This window comes from Thunnus thynnus, chromosome 15 (assembly GCF_963924715.1).
Source record: "Thunnus thynnus chromosome 15, fThuThy2.1, whole genome shotgun sequence".
Classification (NCBI taxonomy): domain Eukaryota; kingdom Metazoa; phylum Chordata; class Actinopteri; order Scombriformes; family Scombridae; genus Thunnus; species Thunnus thynnus.
Genome location: NC_089531.1, coordinates 9333603 through 9355801, shown reverse-complemented (window position 1 = coordinate 9355801; position 22199 = coordinate 9333603). Strand labels below are relative to the sequence as shown.

General features: G+C 38.0%; 2 protein-coding genes across 3 annotated transcripts; both read right to left on the bottom strand.

Annotated features, from left to right (window-relative positions):
- Nucleotides 1–1640: 1640 nt before the first annotated feature.
- Nucleotides 1641–7980, bottom strand: tomm40l (translocase of outer mitochondrial membrane 40 homolog, like). Its single transcript, XM_067612366.1, has 10 exons — nt 7862–7980; nt 5279–5502; nt 5106–5173; nt 4623–4715; nt 4432–4533; nt 4175–4280; nt 3921–4043; nt 3703–3779; nt 3122–3224; nt 1641–2516 (listed from the first exon to the last, which is right to left on the bottom strand). The coding sequence occupies exons 1-10, from the start codon at nt 7963–7965 to the stop codon at nt 2377–2379; spliced, it is 1140 nt and encodes a 379-aa protein (XP_067468467.1). The 5' UTR covers nt 7966–7980; the 3' UTR covers nt 1641–2376.
- Nucleotides 7981–9780: 1800 nt separating this feature from the next.
- On the bottom strand, nt 9781–21609 carry LOC137198480 (probable ATP-dependent RNA helicase ddx6). Of its 2 annotated transcripts, none has more exons than XM_067612365.1 (13): nt 21424–21609; nt 18427–19545; nt 18233–18337; nt 17946–18075; nt 17645–17791; nt 17222–17316; nt 16928–17050; nt 16343–16471; nt 15886–16002; nt 15376–15439; nt 15169–15270; nt 14780–14999; nt 9781–14655 (listed from the first exon to the last, which is right to left on the bottom strand). In XM_067612365.1, exons 2-12 carry the CDS (start codon nt 18667–18669, stop codon nt 14785–14787), a joined length of 1470 nt encoding a protein of 489 aa, XP_067468466.1. In that variant the 5' UTR covers nt 18670–19545; nt 21424–21609; the 3' UTR covers nt 9781–14655; nt 14780–14784. The 2 variants fall into 2 exon arrangements, with proteins under 2 accessions (XP_067468466.1, XP_067468465.1); XM_067612364.1 differs by having other exon boundaries at nt 9781–14660; nt 21424–21608.
- Between the last annotated feature and the right edge of the window lie 590 nt (nt 21610–22199).

The following is a 22199-nucleotide window of genomic DNA, read 5'->3' as shown; positions in this document are numbered from 1 at the left end:
ATATATCATTAAGCCAATTACAAGAAATGTGGGTTTATTTTATTCTGGCCTTTGTTTTGATGACCAAGTTAAGAGGTTTGTTCAATTATGTTTCTTTCAACATAAGTTAATATCAAAAATTAGATTAAATTCTTATGCTTTGAGGATTTACACAGGGTTGTCAATGCCTTTATCTTTTCTCCTTTAGATTTCTGTTATGCCTTCTACACAGGTGCCACTCAGGCTTCCCTCTATCGCCTTCAATTGGTTCAAAATGCTGCTGCTACGATTATCACCGGTTCAAGAAAACAATATCATTTAACTCCAATTCTGGCCTCCTTGCATTGGCCTCTTGTTAATTTTACTGTTGACCTTCAAAGCTTTATATGACCAGGTCCCTAATTAAATCAAAGATCTACTAACCTCTTATGTGCCTGGGTGCCCTCTTAGATCGGCTGATAGTGGCTTGCTGGTTGTTCCCAGAGCCCGACTGGTGATTAATAGGTATGAGGCTTTTGGAGTCTGGGCCCCTAACTGTGAAATGACTTAACTGCTGAGATTAGGTTTGCTGAATCTATCACTGCTGTTAAATCTCTTCTTAAAACAATCTTTAAAAAAAAAAAGCTTTTATCTCTGTGTGAATTTTTATTTTTATGTGAATTTTATTATTACAAAAAAAAAAGAATTTAAAACAAGTTTTAAGTTGTTTTCTTCTGTGGGAGTCCTGGTATTACGAGGACCAAGAATGTATTTCACAAAATTCAACTCAAATGACAGCAGTGAACTATTTAGTCATTCATCTAAATATATTTATTTACTCTTAACATGCAGAGCCCAAAATTATTTTCTTAAGTAATTTTCTTATTCAGTGACTCATTTACTCAAGACGTTACTCCAAGAGTCCAACACTTCGACGATCAAATACGTAGCAATCTTTAAAAGGTGTAACTGTGAGGATGTAATCCTGATATGAAGATCTGACAATCTAATCGTTTGCATATCTTTTATGGTTTGATTCACATCCTCTCTGAGTCTTTTATCAGATGGCCACATACATAATAAATGTTTGCATGCCCATATCTGATAAAAAGGTCAAGGACAAAACTGTTGTGCTTGTTCAGCTTTTTTGGGTACAACACACATCTTTATCTGCATGGTATTTTTACAGCTATGATCTCATCGCTCCAGTTATACCAAGAATAAGACTGTTGGCATTTCCAGGTGCAGTTATGCATGAACTTCTCTTACCATGATTATCCAAACTCTTCCAAACCATCTGCAAAAACAAATTACAAGCCTACAAGGCAAAGGAGTGACAGATTTATGACTACTGACAGATCCACCGATCTGAATCTGGTTTCTACTGGAATTAAAGGTTCAATGACACAGCTTTTTCTTTTTAAATTGAGAAATTCTTCACAAAGGATGAATTTCACAGAGATGTTACAAGATAAATTTCTCACATTGTCTCTTCCTCGTTTTCCCACTTTTGTTAAAACTTTAATTATTTTCATGTAGTGTTACAGTTTTGGGGGTCTGTCAGTTTGTTGTATAATCTACATATTCTGAAGTATCTGGGATTAAAGGTTATACAAATTAAACTGAGAAAAAACTACAAAACACTCCTGAACACACAGTCAGTTAAGATGAGATCGACTGCAAAAAACAAGACATGCAATTCCATTTTTTTTGTAAGAAATGGTATTTATCAGTTTCCAAGAGGTATATACAGGTAATACATACTGTTCCATATGTATGACATATGACATTTATAACATAAAAAAGGCAACAAAAACATGTGATGGATTGTGAATGTGACATACAGTACACTCCCTCTTGATACCTGGTAAACTTATCTGTAACCAATAAATCACCTTTTAAACAAGCAAATGACAACAATTTCATTCACTGTACGCCAAGACAGACTTTACAGTAAAAAAAAACAAGAAAAAAACTCAAAAACAAAACCGCAACAGGCACTGAACTCAGTGACAAGATCAAAAAAAAAAGAAAAAACTCTGTAATTCTGTAACGTCTCTAAATGTATTACGTCTTTCTACGGCCTATCAGGTTGTGTGGAGAGTCAACAGGCATCACAGTCAGTTCCTGACCGATCACATTTTACAATATGTTACATTTCTAATCATCCAGGCGATTAATCTTACAGGATTAAATTCATTAGATTTAAATAATTACCTTTCAGTGTTTCTATTCACCACATGATGAATCATGAGCTGAGAAACCGATAGTATGAAAATGGCCGAATCTGCTAAAGACACACGAGAGACAGGCTGAGGTGATAAGACACACAGTAGTAGTGTACATGGCGTAGTCTGCTTGTCCATAGTGAGTTTGTCCGTTCTGTGAACTCAGTCTGCAGGCCGCTAACTCGCCAGTCTAACCGATAGTGACGCCAAAACCACACTGGAACTTGTTCTTGCGATGGTTGAGGAAGGAGCAGAGAACCAGGGAGAGCGGCAGCGGGAGCAACTTCTTTTCTAACGTTGCACCGACTACCCAGTTACTGTCTAGTGAACCTGAGAGAGGAGCAGAAGGCAGAACATTAGACGGGTCTGTTCGGTTTATTCAAAGGAAAAAAACTATACGTCTTTAAAAAGTGTAACAAAACAAAAACAGATGTATAGAAAATAAATGTGGGTCAGACATGAGCATAGATTTTTTGTCACAACTGAGTTTTGATTTTTAGTTTGTTTAACTCTTTGATGCCTCCAAACTTACTGTTTATTTGTGTGTATTTTTATAAACCAGATTATAATACTGCATCTTTTTGCATCAAAATATATAAATAAAGTTTTGTTATTATTATTTATTAGCATGTGTGACCAACAAGCATGTTTCTATTACACACACACACACTTCCACCATCAACACACCGTTTGCCTCTATATAACTATACACAACTAATGTCACTAATTACACTTTACAAAAGGTAAAAGTATGAAATTAATTTAATAATAAATAAAGAATGAAAAATAGTAGTTAATAATGTAAATAAAAATTATAAAATTAATTTTTAATTTCCTTAAAATAAATGGATACTATTAGGGAAAACTGTAGTAATGGATGTACATGTATATGTATGTAAGTGTTCCCCATGAAACAGACTGTATACACATTGTACCTTTAAACTGTAAATTGGCTTTAGGTACATCTAGTTGGTAGCCGAACGACACACTGGTGTCTTGCATGCGAGTGCTCGCCTCAAACTCGACGCCGACCTGCAGCTGTTGAAGAGCAGAGGACAGTTAGATGCTGATGAATGCAGGTATATGAAATATAAATGAGAAAAACTCCCACATGCTGTCTCGCTGACTGCTGGAATATTTATTAGTTTATGATGTTTTGGGATATGCCCGATGAAATGGGCGGGAGTTTTTCACATTTTTATTAAAGTTGTACTTTCCTCCAAAGCACCTGTCACATGTTCAGGTGTGCCTTCAGATTTTTTTCAGTTTTTTGAGGAAGATAATATATCATAAGCACAGCAAGACTCCACAAATGTATAAAAAAAAAAAAAAACAAGGTCGGAGGACATTTAAATGTTTCTCTTTTTATCTTAATATCAAGGAAGTGAGTCAGATTAAAAAAATAAAAAATAAATAACATAAAATATTTGAAATCGTCAGCTTTGTAAAATTAAGAAAATTACACAAGATGAACACAGCCTGAATAATTACAAACAAAACAACAGGAGTAATTTACCTGGTCGTTGGCTTTGTGGTAATATGAGGCGTGAGCCCCCGCCGAGCCGAGCGTCAACGTGGCGATGTAGTTATTACCTGTGCAGAAAGAGGTCAAACCATTAAAACAACACTGCTTTAACCAAATGAAAGAATCATCAACTGGATAAATCCCAGTAAAAGGCTCCAGATCTATCAATCCAGACTACATGCTCGTAATGATTTTTACCTGCGCCTCACCTGTATATCTGCCAACTAAAGACATCACTGTGCCTTCCTCTCCCGGCCTGCGGTGGTAGACCAGCTCCCCTCCCAGAGCCAGAGCCGGCGTTATGGACTGGAGGTAGTGTGTTACAACAATACCTGACAGGTGGACAACAGCAAGACGACAAGAGGCGTTCAGGTTCAGGACAAATATCTGTTTTGGTTGGTTTCGATAACTACTCTCAGAAAATTTAAAAAAGTCATGATAGATTTATACAAAGATGACCTACCAGAGCCGACAAGGACATCTGGGTTTCCAAGTGTAACAGTTGCAGTAAAATCTTCTCCCCTGAACTCAGCATCGCCTTGCCAGTTCATAAACTTCTGTTGTTGCGTCTGAGGACATGACAGATTTTGACAAAGTTAACATCTTGAGATAATAAAATAGAAATAATATCACAAACTAACACTATGGCCAGGTTATTGTGGTATTTAAGTAGCGGAAAAAGGTTCAACAAGACCCAAAAAGCATAAGCCGGCGGTTTACCTGGAAGGCCAGTTTGGATCGTACTCTGCTGGTGATCTGGTGGATGATCTGGGCGTTAAGGCTGCCGCTGTTGTCCATGTCTCCAACCATGACTGGAAAAAACTAAACATAAACAGAAGTCGTATTACAGTTCAAACATTTCCATATAAAGTCTTACAGATGGGAGTCACAGTGACTTTACTAGAACATACCTCTGCTGGACCCGTCTGCTTTAATCCAACATATGTAGCACCAAACCTGTAGGTGGAGTCTGACATGGTGCTCAGCAGCACAGTGTGGTTCACCTTAAAGGACGTTTAAAGGACACAGTCAACAGAAGATTTACAATTAAAGCCATCTGTATTTCACTTTTTTTGGTCTGATCTACAGCGGAGTGGCTGAGATGCATATTTGCACTTGGTTCATTTGCTCTAATACTATATGATGATTGGTGAACCTGAGTTTAGGTAACATCAACTCACAAGCAGCTCATTGATCAGTGTTGAGATGTCAGTGGGCGTTTTCCAGAACAAACTCTTATAGAAAAGTATGAACTTTCAAGATGTAGTTTGGCTTTGTGAGTCTATGTAGCAAATATTGAAAGGGCAATGTTTACTAAATAGAAAACTGCTAACAGGCAGTTCTGTGTTGTGCTGTTAAACATTTCAAATGTAAAAAAAAGCAACTTTACTGACCTGGAAGTGGTTGCTAAGGCCCTTATTGACAATTAGCCTGACGCCTTCCATCTGCATAGGGAAAACCTCTGAGAAGAAAAACAGATGCAGATAAGAAACACAGAAAAGCAGAATCAGGTGATACTGGTGTTTTACAACTCTAGAAACACCCTTTACTCAACCGTCTCATTTACCTTTGCACTTGCGATGACACTCGTCAAATGCACCAGGGTTAGGCAAAGGGTTTTCCTCCTCTGGCTGCTGCCCTGTAGTTACCCCAGTCGGGGGTATAACTGGAGACACTGGAGGCATCCCAAAGCCCGGTGGCACCGTCAACCCAGGGGCGGCAGCAGCAGCACCACCAGAGGCTGGTGGTGGTGGAGGGTTGGGGGAGCTGGCAGCCAAAACACTGCCCATTCTGAGAAGCCAGAAAAAATGGAGGGATAAAATAAGAGAGAGGGCGGCTGACAGACAGGGTTATAAAACTGGCTGCTGAATATTTGTAGGGTGCAGGTGATAACATTAAAGCTCCGTACTTATAGCTGTAAAGTGGACGAGATGTAGATAACGGTGTAATATCTAATCAGTAACAATGTAAATATTGATGCAGGCAGGCCAGATAATCCAAAGGTGTAAAGCAATTTAACATGTAAAGTTGTTAAGTTGGGGGACTTGCAAGAGACAAATTTTAAGAAAAGAACTGAAGCAGCAGAGGCCGAGTATGGGCCAAACCACAAAAATGCTGAATCCATTGGATACATTTCACATAATGCAACTCAATACTGTCTGTCATGAGCGCCTCCATGCCTGGTTATTGTCCTGGTCTTTCAAAAGGAGTCCAATATGTAATGCAGACCTTCTGTTAAATATTCACAGTCTCCAATGCAGCAATCATAACTTAAAGTATGAATGTTCGGGTGTGACTCAAATCAAGAAGGTTGAATGACTGCAGAGGTGACTGTGTGAAGGTTAACAAATACACTGCACTGGTGACATAGTTTAGATTTTGGTTTAATTACCTTGTACAGATTGAACTGACAAGATTTGCTTTTTCCAGGCACTTCTGCCAAGTGAGATACACACTCACTGAACACTTAGGTCGTAGTGGGTGGTGGTGGTGGTGGTATACTGGAGTGCATTATATTGAAATGCATTCCTAATATTTTGCCCTTGTGTATGTTAACAGGGTGGACAAAATATTAGGAGCCACGTTCTACAACATCAATAATACACATAAAGTAGAATTATCACCATTCTGATGATGTCAACAAAAACTGAAAATGTATAAGCTTAGTAAAAGTAGAATTTATGGGAGAGCTGTTGTATTGGATTGTGTTAGGTTGCACAATCTGATGTTGACGTGAACTTCCCCATCTGCAGCTGACCTCATCAACAAGTCCCGTGACTCCCACTGACACGGACTCTATCTCACCCATGGACATTACATGTTATATTAGTAGTGGTATTAATTATACACTGCATATAGGCTACTGTTTATACTGTGAACATTTGCAAATTCCTGGTTAATATTTTGTACATTTCAGTTCATTCTCTTCAATTTACAATTTAAAACCTGGAGCAGCTCTTCTCATTTAGAACATATTTTTACTGTAAATTTCTCTCTTCTTTATATTATCCAGGATTACTTAATTTTGTATATATTTTTTGACTGTTATGCACCACATCACCAAAGCAAATTCCTTGAGTGTACAAACCTACTTGGCAATAAACCTGTTTCTGATCTCTATTTACAAGTCAGAAACTCATATATATATATATATATATATATATATATTACTTTATTTGCAGAAAGCCTCACTTACAACACGTGTGACATTAAGACAATAACAGAGAACAGTTAGGTATCCTAATGAAATAAAGATAACATAAAGGACACTTTCAGTTTGTTGATACAGTCAACATGGTAACAGGACAAAGGGTATAAGTAATAATAATAAATAAACAAGTAGAAAAAAAACTTAAAGGGTACGCAATAAAATCAGATTTCTTTAAAAAAAATTCTTGAAGCATACTAACTGTATGTGCACATTTCTTATTGTTTATCTGTTGGATAGACTCAAAATACTTTCTAGTCCAAATGATGGGTGAGACCCTGGGAACTTGGATTCATGGATGTGAAATTTTCCCACTAAAATTAATAAATTGGCAGTCGGTTGAACTTTGCTTTTTTTCATAGTATAGTATTACATCCTTGGTTTCCAGCTTGATTGAATGGGGTAACTCCCATATTAACAGTTGTCACAGCTTACCCTGATGACATCATCAGGATTATTCTCTCAGACTTTAGAAAGCTTCTTCCAGAGCCAAACAAGACATTAAACTCAGTGTCACAGGCTGAGAAATATTCCCCATAATGAGTCAGCTTGTCTTCATGTGTAAAGTGTCCCTTTAACCTTTCACACACATCATTCATATGAAGTCAGAAGGCTAACATTAGGTATCAATGACATTATGTGACAGAAATATATAAGAAAACAGAGGTCACTAACTGCTTTTTTTATTGGATGTAGTTAATATTTTGAATGAAACCTACAAGCCAATGAGCAAGCTAAGCTAGCTCCTTGGTGCCGTTTACAGTGCTGTGGCTACAGCCTGCTGGCTAGACCTGCACCTTCGGCTTGTGAAGGAAAATAAAGCCCAGTTTGTCAGATAAGTATTGCTGGAAAACAGCTAACATACATATTTTCCAAGTTAAACCCTCACGTTATATATTAAAAAACAAGATACAGAACACAAAGCTAGCGGTAGCTACTCACGTTGTAATTTCCAGAGGACGATGCAGCCGGAAGCTGAATTCGGCACCACCAAAGAAGAAGATGTGCTTGCCGCTAAAAGACCCGCCTATTTTCTTGAAGCACATTCTGATTGGATGATGGACTATAACCCTAAAAACTGACTGGCAGAAACATCTGTCAGTCATTTCTATGTGCCTGACCAAGCAAAGGCGTGTTTTTATCGAGGACGTCACGATGCTACTCAAACATCATTGGTTAATCGATGTGTAGTCATTCGTAATGGGGCGGGACGTAATATTCTGAGGTTACTGATTGGCGGAGGACTTCGACGTCCGTTGGTCACTGTTTGTAGATTATGAAAGAATAGCTTCAAGGTCAAATGGCAGCTGGAGGGTCAAACTCACAAAAATACAGCCTGTTTGATTTGTAATGAGACACAACAATGGCTCTTTCTTTCTCCAGGGACAGTACACACAGCAGCAGCATTCAGCAGTGGTGGAAAGTAACTAAGTACAGTTATGGTACCTAAGCACAATTTTGAGGTACTTGTACTTCACTTGAGTATTTCCATTTTATGCTACTTTATATTTCCACTCCAGTACCTTTCAGAGGGAAATACTGAACTTTCTACTCCACTACATTTATTTGACAGCTTTAGTTACTTTTCAGATAAATGACACAATCAATAATATAACAATCTCTTAAAATACAACACCAACCACAAACCAGTGGTTTCCAACCTTTTTGGCTTTTGACGTCTTACAAAAAGCAGTGTGTAGTCGGGGTCACATTTCAGATGTCTATGAGTTGTTAACAGCTCCACCAAATAGTGATTTTTCCCTCTAAACTTCTCACATGGTTTCATGTCAATAAATGTTCAAATGATCCAATATTTCAACAAAAATCAACGATTAGAGAAAAAGTTCAAAAACTCCCATTAATCATGTCAGGACCTCTAAGATTTATCTGGTGACCCTTTGGAGGGCCTCGACCCCTAGGTTGGGAACCACTGGACTAAACTAGCTAACTGTAAATAAAGTTGTTGAAACTAGCTCCACCTCCAGCAACTACAACAGTAACATGCTGCTCTAACACTGATGCTTCAGTATTAATAATCTAATGATGTCATATATAATAATATATCAGTCAGAGGGATGAAATGAGTACATTTACTGCAATACTTTCACTACATTTTCCTTCTAATACTTATGTACTTTTACTTAAGTAGGATTTTTCATGCAGGACCATTACTTGTAATGGAGTATTTTAACATTGCTGACTATTGAGTATTGGGGCCATGTTTTGACCCCACCTGTTACTGCATATAATCCTGTTTTCATCAAGTGCTGATCAGGCACAGTGCACATTTAGATGTATTTAGGAATATACAACTTGTAAGCCAAATATTGACTGAAATGATAATGGTATTAAAATTTCACACGGAACTGAGGCCACATAATTACATAAAAATTCAGGACCATCTGGCAGACATTTTGGTCTAATGTGACTTATAGTATATGTGTATTCAAACTGCAGGAACAAGAGCTCAATGTAATGAAAAAATTAATTTAATTTACTTAGCCTATACAAAATAAACTTAGTCAGTGCTACTGTAAAAGTTCTTACTTGCAAAATTAAAAATTTGTGTTTAATAAAATTACCATAAACTGAGACACAGTGACTCCGGTGCTGAGTGTCCAAATGAAAGAAAACCTGCACCGTCTCAGCCCTCCATGACTCCCAATACTTTGTCAGAGATTTCAGTAATTTGTAATAATCTGTTTATGGTCCTTTAAAGCAACCTTACATATCAAAACTCCACATTATCTTCATTTATATCTATTCAACAGGAAGTTAGATATATAATGTCTAACTTCTCCTGTATTTTAATCATGTAACAACTAAAGTGTGTGATTATACAGAGAACAACAGACAGAGCGTAAATTTCAGTTCAATTTATTGGATTTTATAGCCCCTGCGTGTATTTCCACGTTACAACAGTAGAGGACAGAGTGATTAACACAGGTCATTGAAATACCTTATGTGTCTCTCTCTTCAATGCATTTTTGTAAGGAAACGAAAGGGAATGAAAACGTGAAAAACATTAACAATGCAACGATGACATTTTTGCAGTATCACCCAATAAAGACTGTTACTGAGGTTTTTTTTTGATCTACTGACATACGACAAAGGAAAATTACGGGATGATGACCAAGGAAAATAAGTTCCCAAAAATGTGGAGTGTGGTTTTAGCGCTATTTTAATTGAAGTCCAGAATGTTTTAAACTCACTTGAAATAGGACTGAAAAATATTTGTTTTGGGAGAAGCTGCTACCGATAACTACAGAGAGAAGACGGAAAAAAAAACAAATTAAAAAACTGTGACAACAGGAGGGTTTTATGACTATATTTTTCTTCCATGAGGGATCGATTGAACCAACATTTTTGACAGCCAATTCAGAATCATATCACCACTCCCTCCTATCCCCGTTGTAGAGAAAATACTGTTGCAACGTTATCCTCAGCTACACTCAGACCGAAAAATAAAAATCTGAGAGCCAATTAGGAATCTTAACACCCGTTTTCTATCCTTGTTGCAGGGAAATACTGCTGTAACTTTATCCTCAGCTTTTCTACGACAAATCTGCTGAGTTCATCGTTAAATTTGGTTGAAACTGCCTGAAGCGGGGGTGAGTCTACATTAGTGCAGCAAATTAGGAGATCCAATTCAATTCAGCTGTGCACAGTAGAAGTATTAACAGCAATTCAGGCATTAATACTATTTCTTAAAGACAGGTTTGAACTTTTCTTCTTATTTCCACCAATTTAAATTTTACAGAACCTGAAGCAGCAATCCCTACATTGCCATTTTTCACCCGAATCCTCACCCTTTTCTGATTTTTTTTTTTCTTTTTCTTTTTTTTTTTTAAACAGTTACCCCTTTCAAATAAGTTTCTGACAAATATCCCTCCCACCCCAGTCAGTACACCTGACTCCACAGGTCAGATGTACACACACACACATACACACACACACACATACATACATACACACACACAAAAAGACGCCTTGACAACATCAGATGACAAAATAACAAAGTCACTCAACATTCATAAGTGCATTCAACATAACCTCCTTTGTGACCGCTGACAGACGAGTTATAAAGGGGACACAAAAATGTACAAATTCATGTCATTCACAGCTTAAAAGGAAACGTACAGTTTATTACAACGTGGGTTTTATTTTTTTCCTCGCTTTGACCATCCGGCTGTCAAAGTGAGATCTCGAGACGCCCCGTTGGAGCCATTTTTAGTGTTTGTTGGCTTGTTCAGAGACGTCAGCAATTACTTTAGTGAGAAATATGTGATCACAACTAATATAAACATACAGCCAGAGAGACGGATATAAAACCCAAGTTGTAATCTAAGTTTTAGGAGACAATCCCAGGGAAAAGTCTACAATGACTCACATATATATAATTAATGAAACTAGCTAAGAGACTTTTAATCTTAGGCTATTCAAATTCTGAATATATCTCTGCAGTATTTGTCGTTTTTGGGTCACAAAGGAGATCATGGAACGACTGTCAGGGACGTGATCGGGAACACAAAAACACAGAGAAGAACAGGAAAAGTGGAAATTTATCGTTTGAAATGAGATTTACGTTCACAAACTTGGAACTCCTGGAGTAGAAGAGGAAGGAGGTGGAGGAGGAAAAAAAAGAACAAAAACAAAAAAAACAAAAAATAAATCACATCCCTGACAAATGTAAACACCCATTCTGATATTTAAGACATTGTATATCGCCAACAAAAACACAAGACGAGTCTGCACATGAAATAACAGGGGGGAAAAAAAAAAAAAAGCAAGTGACATACGACTTTTACGCTTACATGCAGCCTCAAACTGTTAACAGGACAGTTTAATTCTTATTTAAAAAAAAAAAAAAAGGAGTAAATCAGTAACCAAGTTGACTAATTATACTGAAACTTAATGCGGTCTGATGCTCCAGAGGAGAAGCTGTTAATCTGGTCTGCAAACATCAGTGAGGTTGAAGCTGCATGCAAACGTAGTGATTCTTAACAAAAATCAGCCTGTCACAGCTGCAAGCACGCACACACATCTCTCTCACACACACACACACACACCTTGTTCAAACAGTCGCCTGCATTTCACTCTCACACACACACACACACACACCTCTCCTCATGCAAACACACACCTACACATCTCTCTCTCTCTCTCACACACACACACACACGACATTCCACTTTTTTGGTTTTGCTTCAATGTAAATCCTGAAAATCTATTTCAAGTTAAGAAAAAAAAAAAAAAAAAAAAAAAAAGGGAAACAAAATTCTACCTCCTCCGCCCATGAAGCAAAGTATTTTCTTTTTTTTTTTTTTTTAAATGTAATTGTAAACGACTAGTGTAAACAATGAATCATTCACGAGTTTTTCGAAATGATTCATAACACCTCGTATAAAGATTGCCCTAGTAGAAAACAGATTGAGTTGCTGAAAACTAATCACAGCACTTTGATCATCCGTCACACAAACATGGAACAGGTTCAAGAAGATCACAGTGCTTCAACGCTTTCCAGAAACTCTCTCCTGTATAATTTAGCGCTCTCTCTCTCTCTCTAGTACTTAAAACAAGAAGAAAATAAAACTCTTTTAAGCGTATTGTTTACTTTTGAGGGAAAAACTTGAAATCAAAAGCCTTTGTCTTTGCTCCGCTGTTTTTACTGGAAGCTTTAAGTACCAGAGAGAAGGAAAGATTCAAGATGCCCCCCCGAGAGCATCTGATAAAACACTTGGCTTCTGCAAACCCACCCAAACCTCCACAAGTTACCCAGTGCTAAAGCCTCACAGTGCCCCCCCCCCCTCCCCCACCTCCCCCTCCAAACTGCTTTAAGCAACATCAAAAATAAATCTTAAAAAAGCAAAAATACTTTTCTTTTTTATGTCTTTTTTTTTTTCATTTGTGATGCTCTTTAAAGGGGAGGACAAAAAAAAAAAAAGAAAAAAAAAGAAAGAAGTCACAGCTGCCTGTTCAAAGATGCTACAATTTTGCTTTCAAAAACAGAGCCCACCCCTCACAAAAGAGAATCCTCACATTTATAATTATAAAACAGAGCTGTGCTGGGGGAAAACAAAAAAATATGAAAAAAAAAAAAATATTATATTGCTGCTGCTGCAGAAAGACTTTTTCCTGATTTTATCTTTAGTTCAATTGAAGGTTTGTGTTGTACTCTTATAGACTGAGCAGGTTTCCTCTTCCTCTGGTACATGAAACCATCTCTTATCTACTATACATTTCCATAAAAATCATAGCCTGAAGAAAAAGTTTCTAATGCAACAGCAGCAATACAAACGACAACTGTCTAATATGCTTAAGAGCTTGGCGTTCAGCCACTGGGCAGCAGAATTCACATTGGCAACGAATACATTCACCAACTTCAGTCTGTCATGATGGGGCTTAAAAAGAAAGTTTTAGAATTTGCTAAAATGTTTCATTTCCACCTTTTTTTTTTTTTTGACTGACAAACTGAAAGATGTGGGGAAGAAACGAAAAGAACAGAAAATTCAAACCATTGTTTTGCACCAACTTCCACAATAACCCTGTGAATCTTTTACTCCTTGGACCTCTGATAACTTTTAACACTCAATCGATCAGCTGTTTATCAGCTTAGTGACGCAAATTCTGCTATCAAAACTGTTTTGAACCGGTCTCTGATGCATCAGTTCTGAGCTGTAGCTGCATGCAGGATGGGGAAACCAGTTTTTTTTCCCCTCCCATCTACCAGCTACAGTGGCTGACAGGTTTACAGTATTCACCAGCCAAATGTGATTTTTGTTGTTTTTTTTTAAAAATGTAAAAGAACCTCCGGACGTCACCTGTCTGCGGGCGAGTTCACCAGCGACAGCCGTAATGTAACAGCATAATGCTGCTATAAATTCCCATGTTGTTTGTGAGGTTGCAGGCAAACATCCATGAATCAGTACGGGGGGGGAGAGGAGAGAGGGGGGCTTGAGTCTTTAGGCCGTCTTCTCATATTAACTCTGCACATGTATTATTCATAGTGGTAGGGAAAAACAGTCACGCAGTATTTAAATAAAGCTGCCCTTTTTTTATTGCAACGTTCACATTAAAAATAAACGTTCACATTCAGGATGATTTTCAAAAAGGTGTTTGAGCCGTGTTTTGACACACAGAAGAGTGTGTTCTCTTTTTCCCTTGCATAATGGATGTTTGAATAAACTCGGGTTACCGTTTGATTCATTGTATTTGTGCTCGTAACTCTGCTGCACGACAGGAGACAGCAGGCTATGAATGGATGAGTGCACATGGGAGTAAGTAAGGCACTTAAGTGACAACAGCAGTGTAAGTGGACAGAACGATGGCTGGTGTAAGTGCACCATTGTAACATTAAAACAGACCAACCTTGCTGCTGGCAATGAAAACAGTCTCCAAGGACGACGGGTTCAAAACAGCTTTGATAAACATTTGCACTGCTGTTTTCATTTCAACAGCCGTGTGCTGTAACCTAAATATACTTTAGGAGAAATATTCTAAATGGTCCGTGTGTGAGTTTGGTGCAAAACAAGATAGTTTAATTTTCTCACTTAATTAAAAAAAAAAAAAAAAGGAGGCAGCTCTCTTTGAGGAAAAGCTAAGGAAATACTGAAAAATAAAAACAGCCTTAATATCCATTCGACAGGCTCTGAAAATGAGGGGAAAAGTGAAACTGAAGAGTTGCCTGAAGCCTGTGTGCAAGCGCTGATGTCTGCGCAAAAGCCTGGTGTGTCCAGCTGTCCTGGATGGAAGATAAAAAAAAACTTTGATTACAAGGACGGCTCTTATTTATTTCATGCGATACAAGTGTAAAGATGAGTTACAGTTCAGCTGCAGGCTCGCTGACTCTCCCTCTCTCACCTGTTTTAGGTGCTGTCTTGTTGGCGTCCTGATTTCTCCTCGACCTCCTCCACATCACAGTCGGCGCTGCCGGAGTGGAATTCGGCGACGTAGAGGCTCTTGTCGATGCTGCTGGGAATGGGCTTGATGTCGGTCACCAGCTGGTCTTCGATGGCCTTCAGGTTGAAGCGATCCTCCGATGTGATCAGGTTGATGGCCAAGCCCAGATGACCAAACCTCCCTGAGAGAAGATTAGTGATAAAAATTCACCATGACGTCCTCTATCCATCACATTAATTAGATCTTTGCCTGCTTAATAATAAAGAGTGAAGAGTTTCCACCAATGAGAAAATTAAACTCAGCAACTCTGTAATGGAGCAGTGCAGTTTGACGAGTGGTGAACGACATACCTGATCTTCCAATACGATGGAGATAAGTCTCAGCATTCTTGGGGAAATCGAAGTTGATGACCACATTGACAGCCTGGATGTCAATACCTCTGGTGAAGAGATCTATTGAGGGACAACAGTGAATGAGATCAGCGGCGGTCTACGTCTTTCTGGGCAATATTTGGTAGGTTTTTCCTGAATTGTGGCAAGTATAAAACAGGAACTCACCAGTGCAGACCAGGTTTCTGCACAGTCCGTTTCTGAAGTCGTGGAACACACGGTTTCTATATTCCTGAGAACAAACAAGAAACGAAATGTTTCAGAAGATGCTTTTGGCTTTGTACACAAACACAACCAAAACATTTGAAGCCACATTAAACATTTCTGGCCTTTTTGCCTTTTTTAGCAGACAGCTTGAGTGAGTTAAGTGACATGAAACAGAGAAAGGGAGGATGAAATGCCACCAAGACCCCCTAAATCCTCAGCCTCAGTAACATTTATAATTTAATGTTATGATACAAAACAATCTCAACTGAGGTTTTGTGAAAGTTATTTATAGTTTATATATTTTATGAAAGGTCTTTTATCAGCTATTAAAAGTGATTTATACAATTCATGAATCCTATAAATATATTTCTAATTTGCTTTAATCATATTTGAAATAATCATGCAGCAGAACAGTGGTCATATAAAAATATACAAACAACAAAAGGAATAAAGAGAAATTTCTCTCCTCACCTGCATCATCTTGGCGTGGATGTAGAAGCAGGAGTAACCCAGCTGGGTGATCTTCTTTGCCAAGAGCTCCACCCTCTGAGTGGAGTTACAGAAGATGATTGACTGGTTGATCTGAAGCTGTGAGAGAGAAAAGAAGAGAATATGTCATGGATCGATGTGTTAACTGTATGATTTGTGGTCTGTTATTGATCCAAGTTGTACAGAAACTTGGATCAAACTTGGTTTTACAAAACTAAACTGGAGGTTAAACAATCAAAAATGCTGTAAATGTCATACTGTAATACTGTATCTTTTGCCCCTTTCCCCCCCCAGTTTCATTGTGACTATCCAGAGATGACAGAGAGATCTGTGCATGGACAGTAAATATTATCTGCATGTCATTACATCATATTTACTGTCCTGCTGCCCTCGAGCGAGGCACCGGTACTTTAAAAGTGTGTATGAATGAGTCAGTTACCCTGGAGAACAGTGTGTTGAGACAGTGGACTTTCTGCCTCTCAGTGACGTAGGCATAGTACTGAGTAATGCCCTTCAGCGTCAGCTCCTCCATCAGGTTTATCTCGTAGGGTTTTTGAAGGTGCTTGGCCTATAGGAAGGACACACGGAGGATAAAGAGAAAAAAAGGCTGAATTTACAATCTCAGACAGCAAATATATAACAGTGATTTGACAAATAAACGGACATGGATGCGATGTGTGCCTTATTTAACTATTATATGTGATGTTTTGTCTGTTTTATGCGCACCAGGATATGTGCACTACTACTGTTCACACACTTCCTCAGACACACAGAAGATAAGAGATCTCTGTGCATGATCGCAACACTGAAGACTTTAACAGGCTAAATATCCAAACATTCAAATCCTGTGACTGTTAGCTGAAACGCTGTAGGCGAGGACTGGAAAAATATACAACAGACCAACACAAACGCAGGATCGGGCGCAGTGTGAGAACAGCTTGATCTGCAGTGTGAGCCGAGCTGTGCCAAGTGGCCCCGAGCCATTGTGTTGGCTGAGTGGCGCAGCAATTAGCCGACTACTCACCATGAACTTCTGCACGCTGATGGGGAAGGTTGCAGAGTAGAGCAGGATCTGCCTGTTCTTGGCCAGGAAGCTGATGATATCCTCGATGAGCACCACAAAATCCTGAGACAGCAGCTTATCTGCCTGAGAGGAAACAGAGACAATATGACATGAAGAGAGGTAGTATGTTCGAACCTGAAAAAACAAAATGATGTGATAGTGATTAAAAAAAAAAAAAAATTACAAGTACATCTGATGCTTTTCTTTGTCAAATACTGATAACACTTTCCATTTATTAGTTTTATCCATGTTTACCTCATCCATCACCATCATCTGGACTCTATCCACCTTTGCCACTCCTTTCTTAATCAAGTCCAGGATCCTACCAGGCGTGGCGATGACCACATGCACTGATGCGTAACAGAGAAGAGAAAAATCGAACTGAGCAAACAAAAATGCTGTGAAATCATTTTAATAGCTACAAACTTAAAAAAAAGCTACTTTGACTACAAAAAAGGGTGATACAATATTGAATTATGAATATTATTGTAATACATTTGTCCACAGGTTGTACAATTTTAAAAATCATCAGAAAAGAGTCTTTGATTAAACACAACATAACCCAACATGCAGATTGGATTTACTCATTTGTGATATTGTTGTATTTGTCAGCACATGGCGCCGCATGTGGTCAGAAAATGCTGTGAAGTGTGTTAGTGAAACAACGTGGGACCTCACCGGTCTCGTCAAGGCGCATGATGTCATCTCGCAGGTTTGTGCCCCCGGTGGTGGCCATGACTTTGACTCCTCCCAGGTGTTTGCTGATCTGGATGCAGATCTGGCTCACCTGCAGTGCCAGCTCACGGGTGGGCACCATGACAATGGCTGGAGAATAAAAAATGCATGGGAGAGATTACAATGAAGTATGGTTGAAAGATAACTAATGTAACCACGCTAGAGCAAGAAAAAGGGGGGAAAAATTGAGATTGGAGGTTTCAAACAGGCAGGTATCAGTAGAAAACTACGGGCAGCGTCTCACCCTGTATGTGGTCCTTTTTAAGGTCTATCCTCTCCAGCAGTGGGATGAGATAGGCTCCACTTTTTCCTGTTCCGTTTTTAGCCCGGGCCAGAATATCCCGTCCAGACAGGGCGATGGGAATGCTCTCCTCCTGCAAGGAACCAAAAATCCAAACTTTATAGTCTCATTCTGTCACTACAGTATCACACCTAAAATATAATTATTTCACTCCATGTCAAGGGTTGTGTTTGTTTGTCACATTGGATTAATCTCAGCAGAAAAGGAACATTGTTAGACGTTAACCATACCTGGATAGGGGAGGGTTTCTCCCAACCCATCTCAAAGATGCCCATCAGGAGTTCTCGTTTGAGACAGTAATCTTCAAATTCATTCCCCTTAGTGGACGTCACATCCTAGAGTACACACAGAAAAGTTAGGGTGATGGTAGAAAACTAGTTGTGAGCTGAAGTAAGAATAGAAACCATTGTCAAGTTTGACTCACTGAGGTTTTGACCCTGTTGTCTTTGGGAGGGAGCTTTAGGCTCTTTTTCCAGTCATCTCCAAACTTAATGCCTCCTCCTTCTTGAGCCGCACTGCCTGGTTTCTGGGGTGCACCCAAAGCCTTTCCTTGAGTTGTGGGTGCTGGCTGGACTGAAGCTGGTTTGGTCTGTCCTCTGAGCTGCCCGTTCTGCTTGTTCAGTCCCATGACGACCGGGCCAACGTTTTCTGTTCTGGCGGTTGCCATTTTTCCTGTTTTCCTTGCCTTGTTTTTTTTTTTTTTTTGTCCTCTTCAAGGTATTAGATTTCTGCTTCTTAGGTTTTTCTTTTTAAAAATTCTCTTCAAAAGTAAAAAAGTTTAATAAAGCATTAACAAACAATATTCTCTATTCTTTTAAGTCCAAAGCTTTTACAACAGAAGTCAATTCGTAGTATTTACATATACACATGTACGTGCAGTTCGGTCCCCTTCAACAACAGAGTGACTGACGTACAAAAACAACAAAAAAAAAAACAAATTTTTACACAAAAGCTCTTCAAAATGAAGAGAAATTTGCATTCATTTGCATGAATATACTTGCCCACAATATAGAAAAATTATATGTGAACAAGTATCAAAGCGGTTCAAGTCCTGAAATAGAACAACTAAGGCAATCTGAACTTGGGGAATAGCTTCTTCAATATAATCTTAGTTCAATACTTTAACTTCTGTTTCTAAATTGAACAATATTTCCTGCTTCCACTTTGAGTCCATAAGAGTTGCTCAATATTCCTGTCCTCGAAAAAAGGATGTCCAACTTTGTACAAGTGTTTCCCCAAAATCATATAGTCTGTACTGTTCTCCGTTTATTTCCACCGTGTGGGTATATGTCACTCCACGTGTGAAAAAACAAAAACAGTTGTTTCTCCTGAAATCACAAATCTTACAAGGGGTAATCTAGTCCGAAGCCAAAAAGCTTTCCACCCCCTTGAAGTCCTCAGTGTGCGTTTCCTCTCTGCTCCAGTTGTTGGACCTTCTCTCCCTGGACACCACAGGCCTCCAGGTCGGTGCGTGAAGTGTGTGAGTGTGGCCGTGATCAACCTGCTTCCTCCTCAACGTCGGCCGACAACTCAAACTCGTCACCTAAAAGAAATCCAACCAGGAGATTTTATAATAGACCCTTAAGCAGTTGATTATGTAGGCCATAAAAAGAAATATTACTTTGGTTTTTTGAATATTGTTTAGGGAATTTATCAAATAAAAAGAGAAAACCTTGACTAATTAAATCTCTTTAAATGCAAAGATTTGCATGGTTTGACATGAAAAATCAAATACTTCAGATCTAGGAGTTGTTAAGGTAAGACTATGCAAGTACAGCTGCAATTAACTATTACTTTCATTATCAATTAATCTGCTGTTTATTCTCTGGATTAATTGTTTAATCTATTAAATGTCAGAATATTGTGAAAAGTTCCCAGATGATGTCTTCACATTGCTTGTTTTGTCGGACCAACAGTCATAAAAACCAAAGATATTTACTAGTTTATGAATATAGAAAACAAAGACAAAGAAAAAACAGCAAATCTTCAAACTGTTTAAATGTATGTCAATCGACTTGTCAATTGATCAGCTGATTATTCCAGCTCTGATACATCAACTAACCTTTTCAGCATGTGGCCACTAAAAAAAAAAGAAGCAATGTCAACTAACAACATCTCATCACATGTTGAACTGTTTAACACAAAGGTTGATTTTCTTTTTCCACACTGATCAATTTGAATTATTCAAGAGTATAAAATCGATAAAAATGTCAGAAAAATGTCAGAAAATGGTGAAAAATGCTCGTTATAATTTCTTAGGATTCATTGTGACATCCTCAAATGTCTTATTTTATCTGATCAATAGTCCAAAACAAAGATATTCACTTTACTATCATGTATGACACAGAAAAGCTTCAATTCCTCACATTTAAGATGTTGCAACAAGCAAACTTTGAGCATTTTTGCTTAAAAAAAAGAAAGAGAAAAAACCCCCACAACCAATTATTCAACTATCAAAAAATCAATTTTCTGTTGATATCGACTGACTGTTGCAGCTATATATTTATTACCCAATTTTTGTCTTTGGTAACTTGTCATTGCTGATTTGAATTTATTTATTTAATTTTACAAACAAAAACAAGAAACCAGTTTCAGCTTAAATTGATAAACTGAAGAACAGTGAACATTAGTTTGTGCAACTTTGATAACATACTGTCATGTTAGACTTCAGAGCAGTGAAACACTCCAACAGTTAATTCACTTTATCTGTTAATGAAGGTTAACATTGAACAGGTGAACTTGCCAGGTGGCAGATTAGCGAAGCCCAAACAGACAGGATTTAAAATAACACTGACCTACAGCAAAGGCTCTAGGTCTGGCTGAAACTGATTCAATACAGTTTTCTTAATCAACTATCGTAAACTGCATGTCGATGTAATTTTTTTTAGGCTTTTCTTTTCAGCTTCTCTGCTTGTGTCTCGACTGTTTTTAACAGTTTTTAATTCAGACCAGCGTCAGTTTATTAAGTTATTGCTCCTGTATTCAAACCTTTTCTACAAACAATTAAAATTAACTAAAATTGTAAAACATTCAAGTTAACTGTGTAGCTATGTTAGATTTTTACTCGTCGTGTTTTACAAATCAATAACTAAACAACGTTACGGCTAACGTTAAGTGTTAGCTCTAAGCTAACTAACGGCTAAGCCGTTGCAATACTCGTATTTTCAGACTTGTAATTTACATAATATGACAATGTGTATGTATCATGAAAAACAAAAATAACGTTGCGCATTTTTTTTCTTTACCGTTACCCTTTTTTACAATTATATTGTCAACATGGCACGATTGGCAGACTCGCTAGCCTCGCGGCTAATTTAGCACAAATAACTCCAACCGCTAATGTTAGCTACAAGCTAGGCTGCTCTCAACAACTCGGATGTTTTTAGCGGAGATTGGACGGTTCGAAGCACCGCAAACCTACCTTAGTTTCTCTGTTATTTTACAAGGGATACCCAGTTTGTGGTTGATCAATTATTTCCTTTATAAGTCGTTTTAATAACTGATTTTTGCTTGAAATAAATCGCCTCTATTGTGTTTCTTCTTCCTTTAAATCAACATGGTCGCCTTCTTCTTCGTCTCCTCTTCCTCGGCGTCTCTCTCCTGTTTATCACATGTGAGACTCTACGACGCTGCTGCCACCTGCTGACAAACCTGATTAGTGCTGCAGGAAAAAAATGTAAAGGATAAGTTCACAAATTTTTAACTTTGACTTAAAACAACAGTCAGGTGTCCATAAAAACACTGAAAGAGTTCTTTCTCGCTTTAATCATTCCTCTTGTTCATATTGACTGTTAAAAGATCCCCTTCAAATGTGCTCTCAATGTAAGTGATGGGGGCAAAAAATTCACAGTGTGTCCAAACAGTCATTTAAAAGTTTGGTCTGTCCTCTGAGCTGCTCTTCTTTTCTAAATGCATGCTATACAATTTTAGACTTTTAGATGTTTTTTCCATTCCAGGGAAATTTTTGTTTCCATTGAATGAACATGTTTGAGTTGCGTAATCCAATAGAATCTGCCTTTATTTTTGTTGGTTACATGATGATTTTGTGGTCATGCAGTTTAAGTGCAGATTGATTTGAAACAATAGTTTAACATTGTTTATATTGTAAGTTGAATGGAACCCATGTATGTCTAAAACAGCAGAAGAAATACATTCAAATGTGTAAAACACAACAGCAAAATGGTTAAGTGTGATATA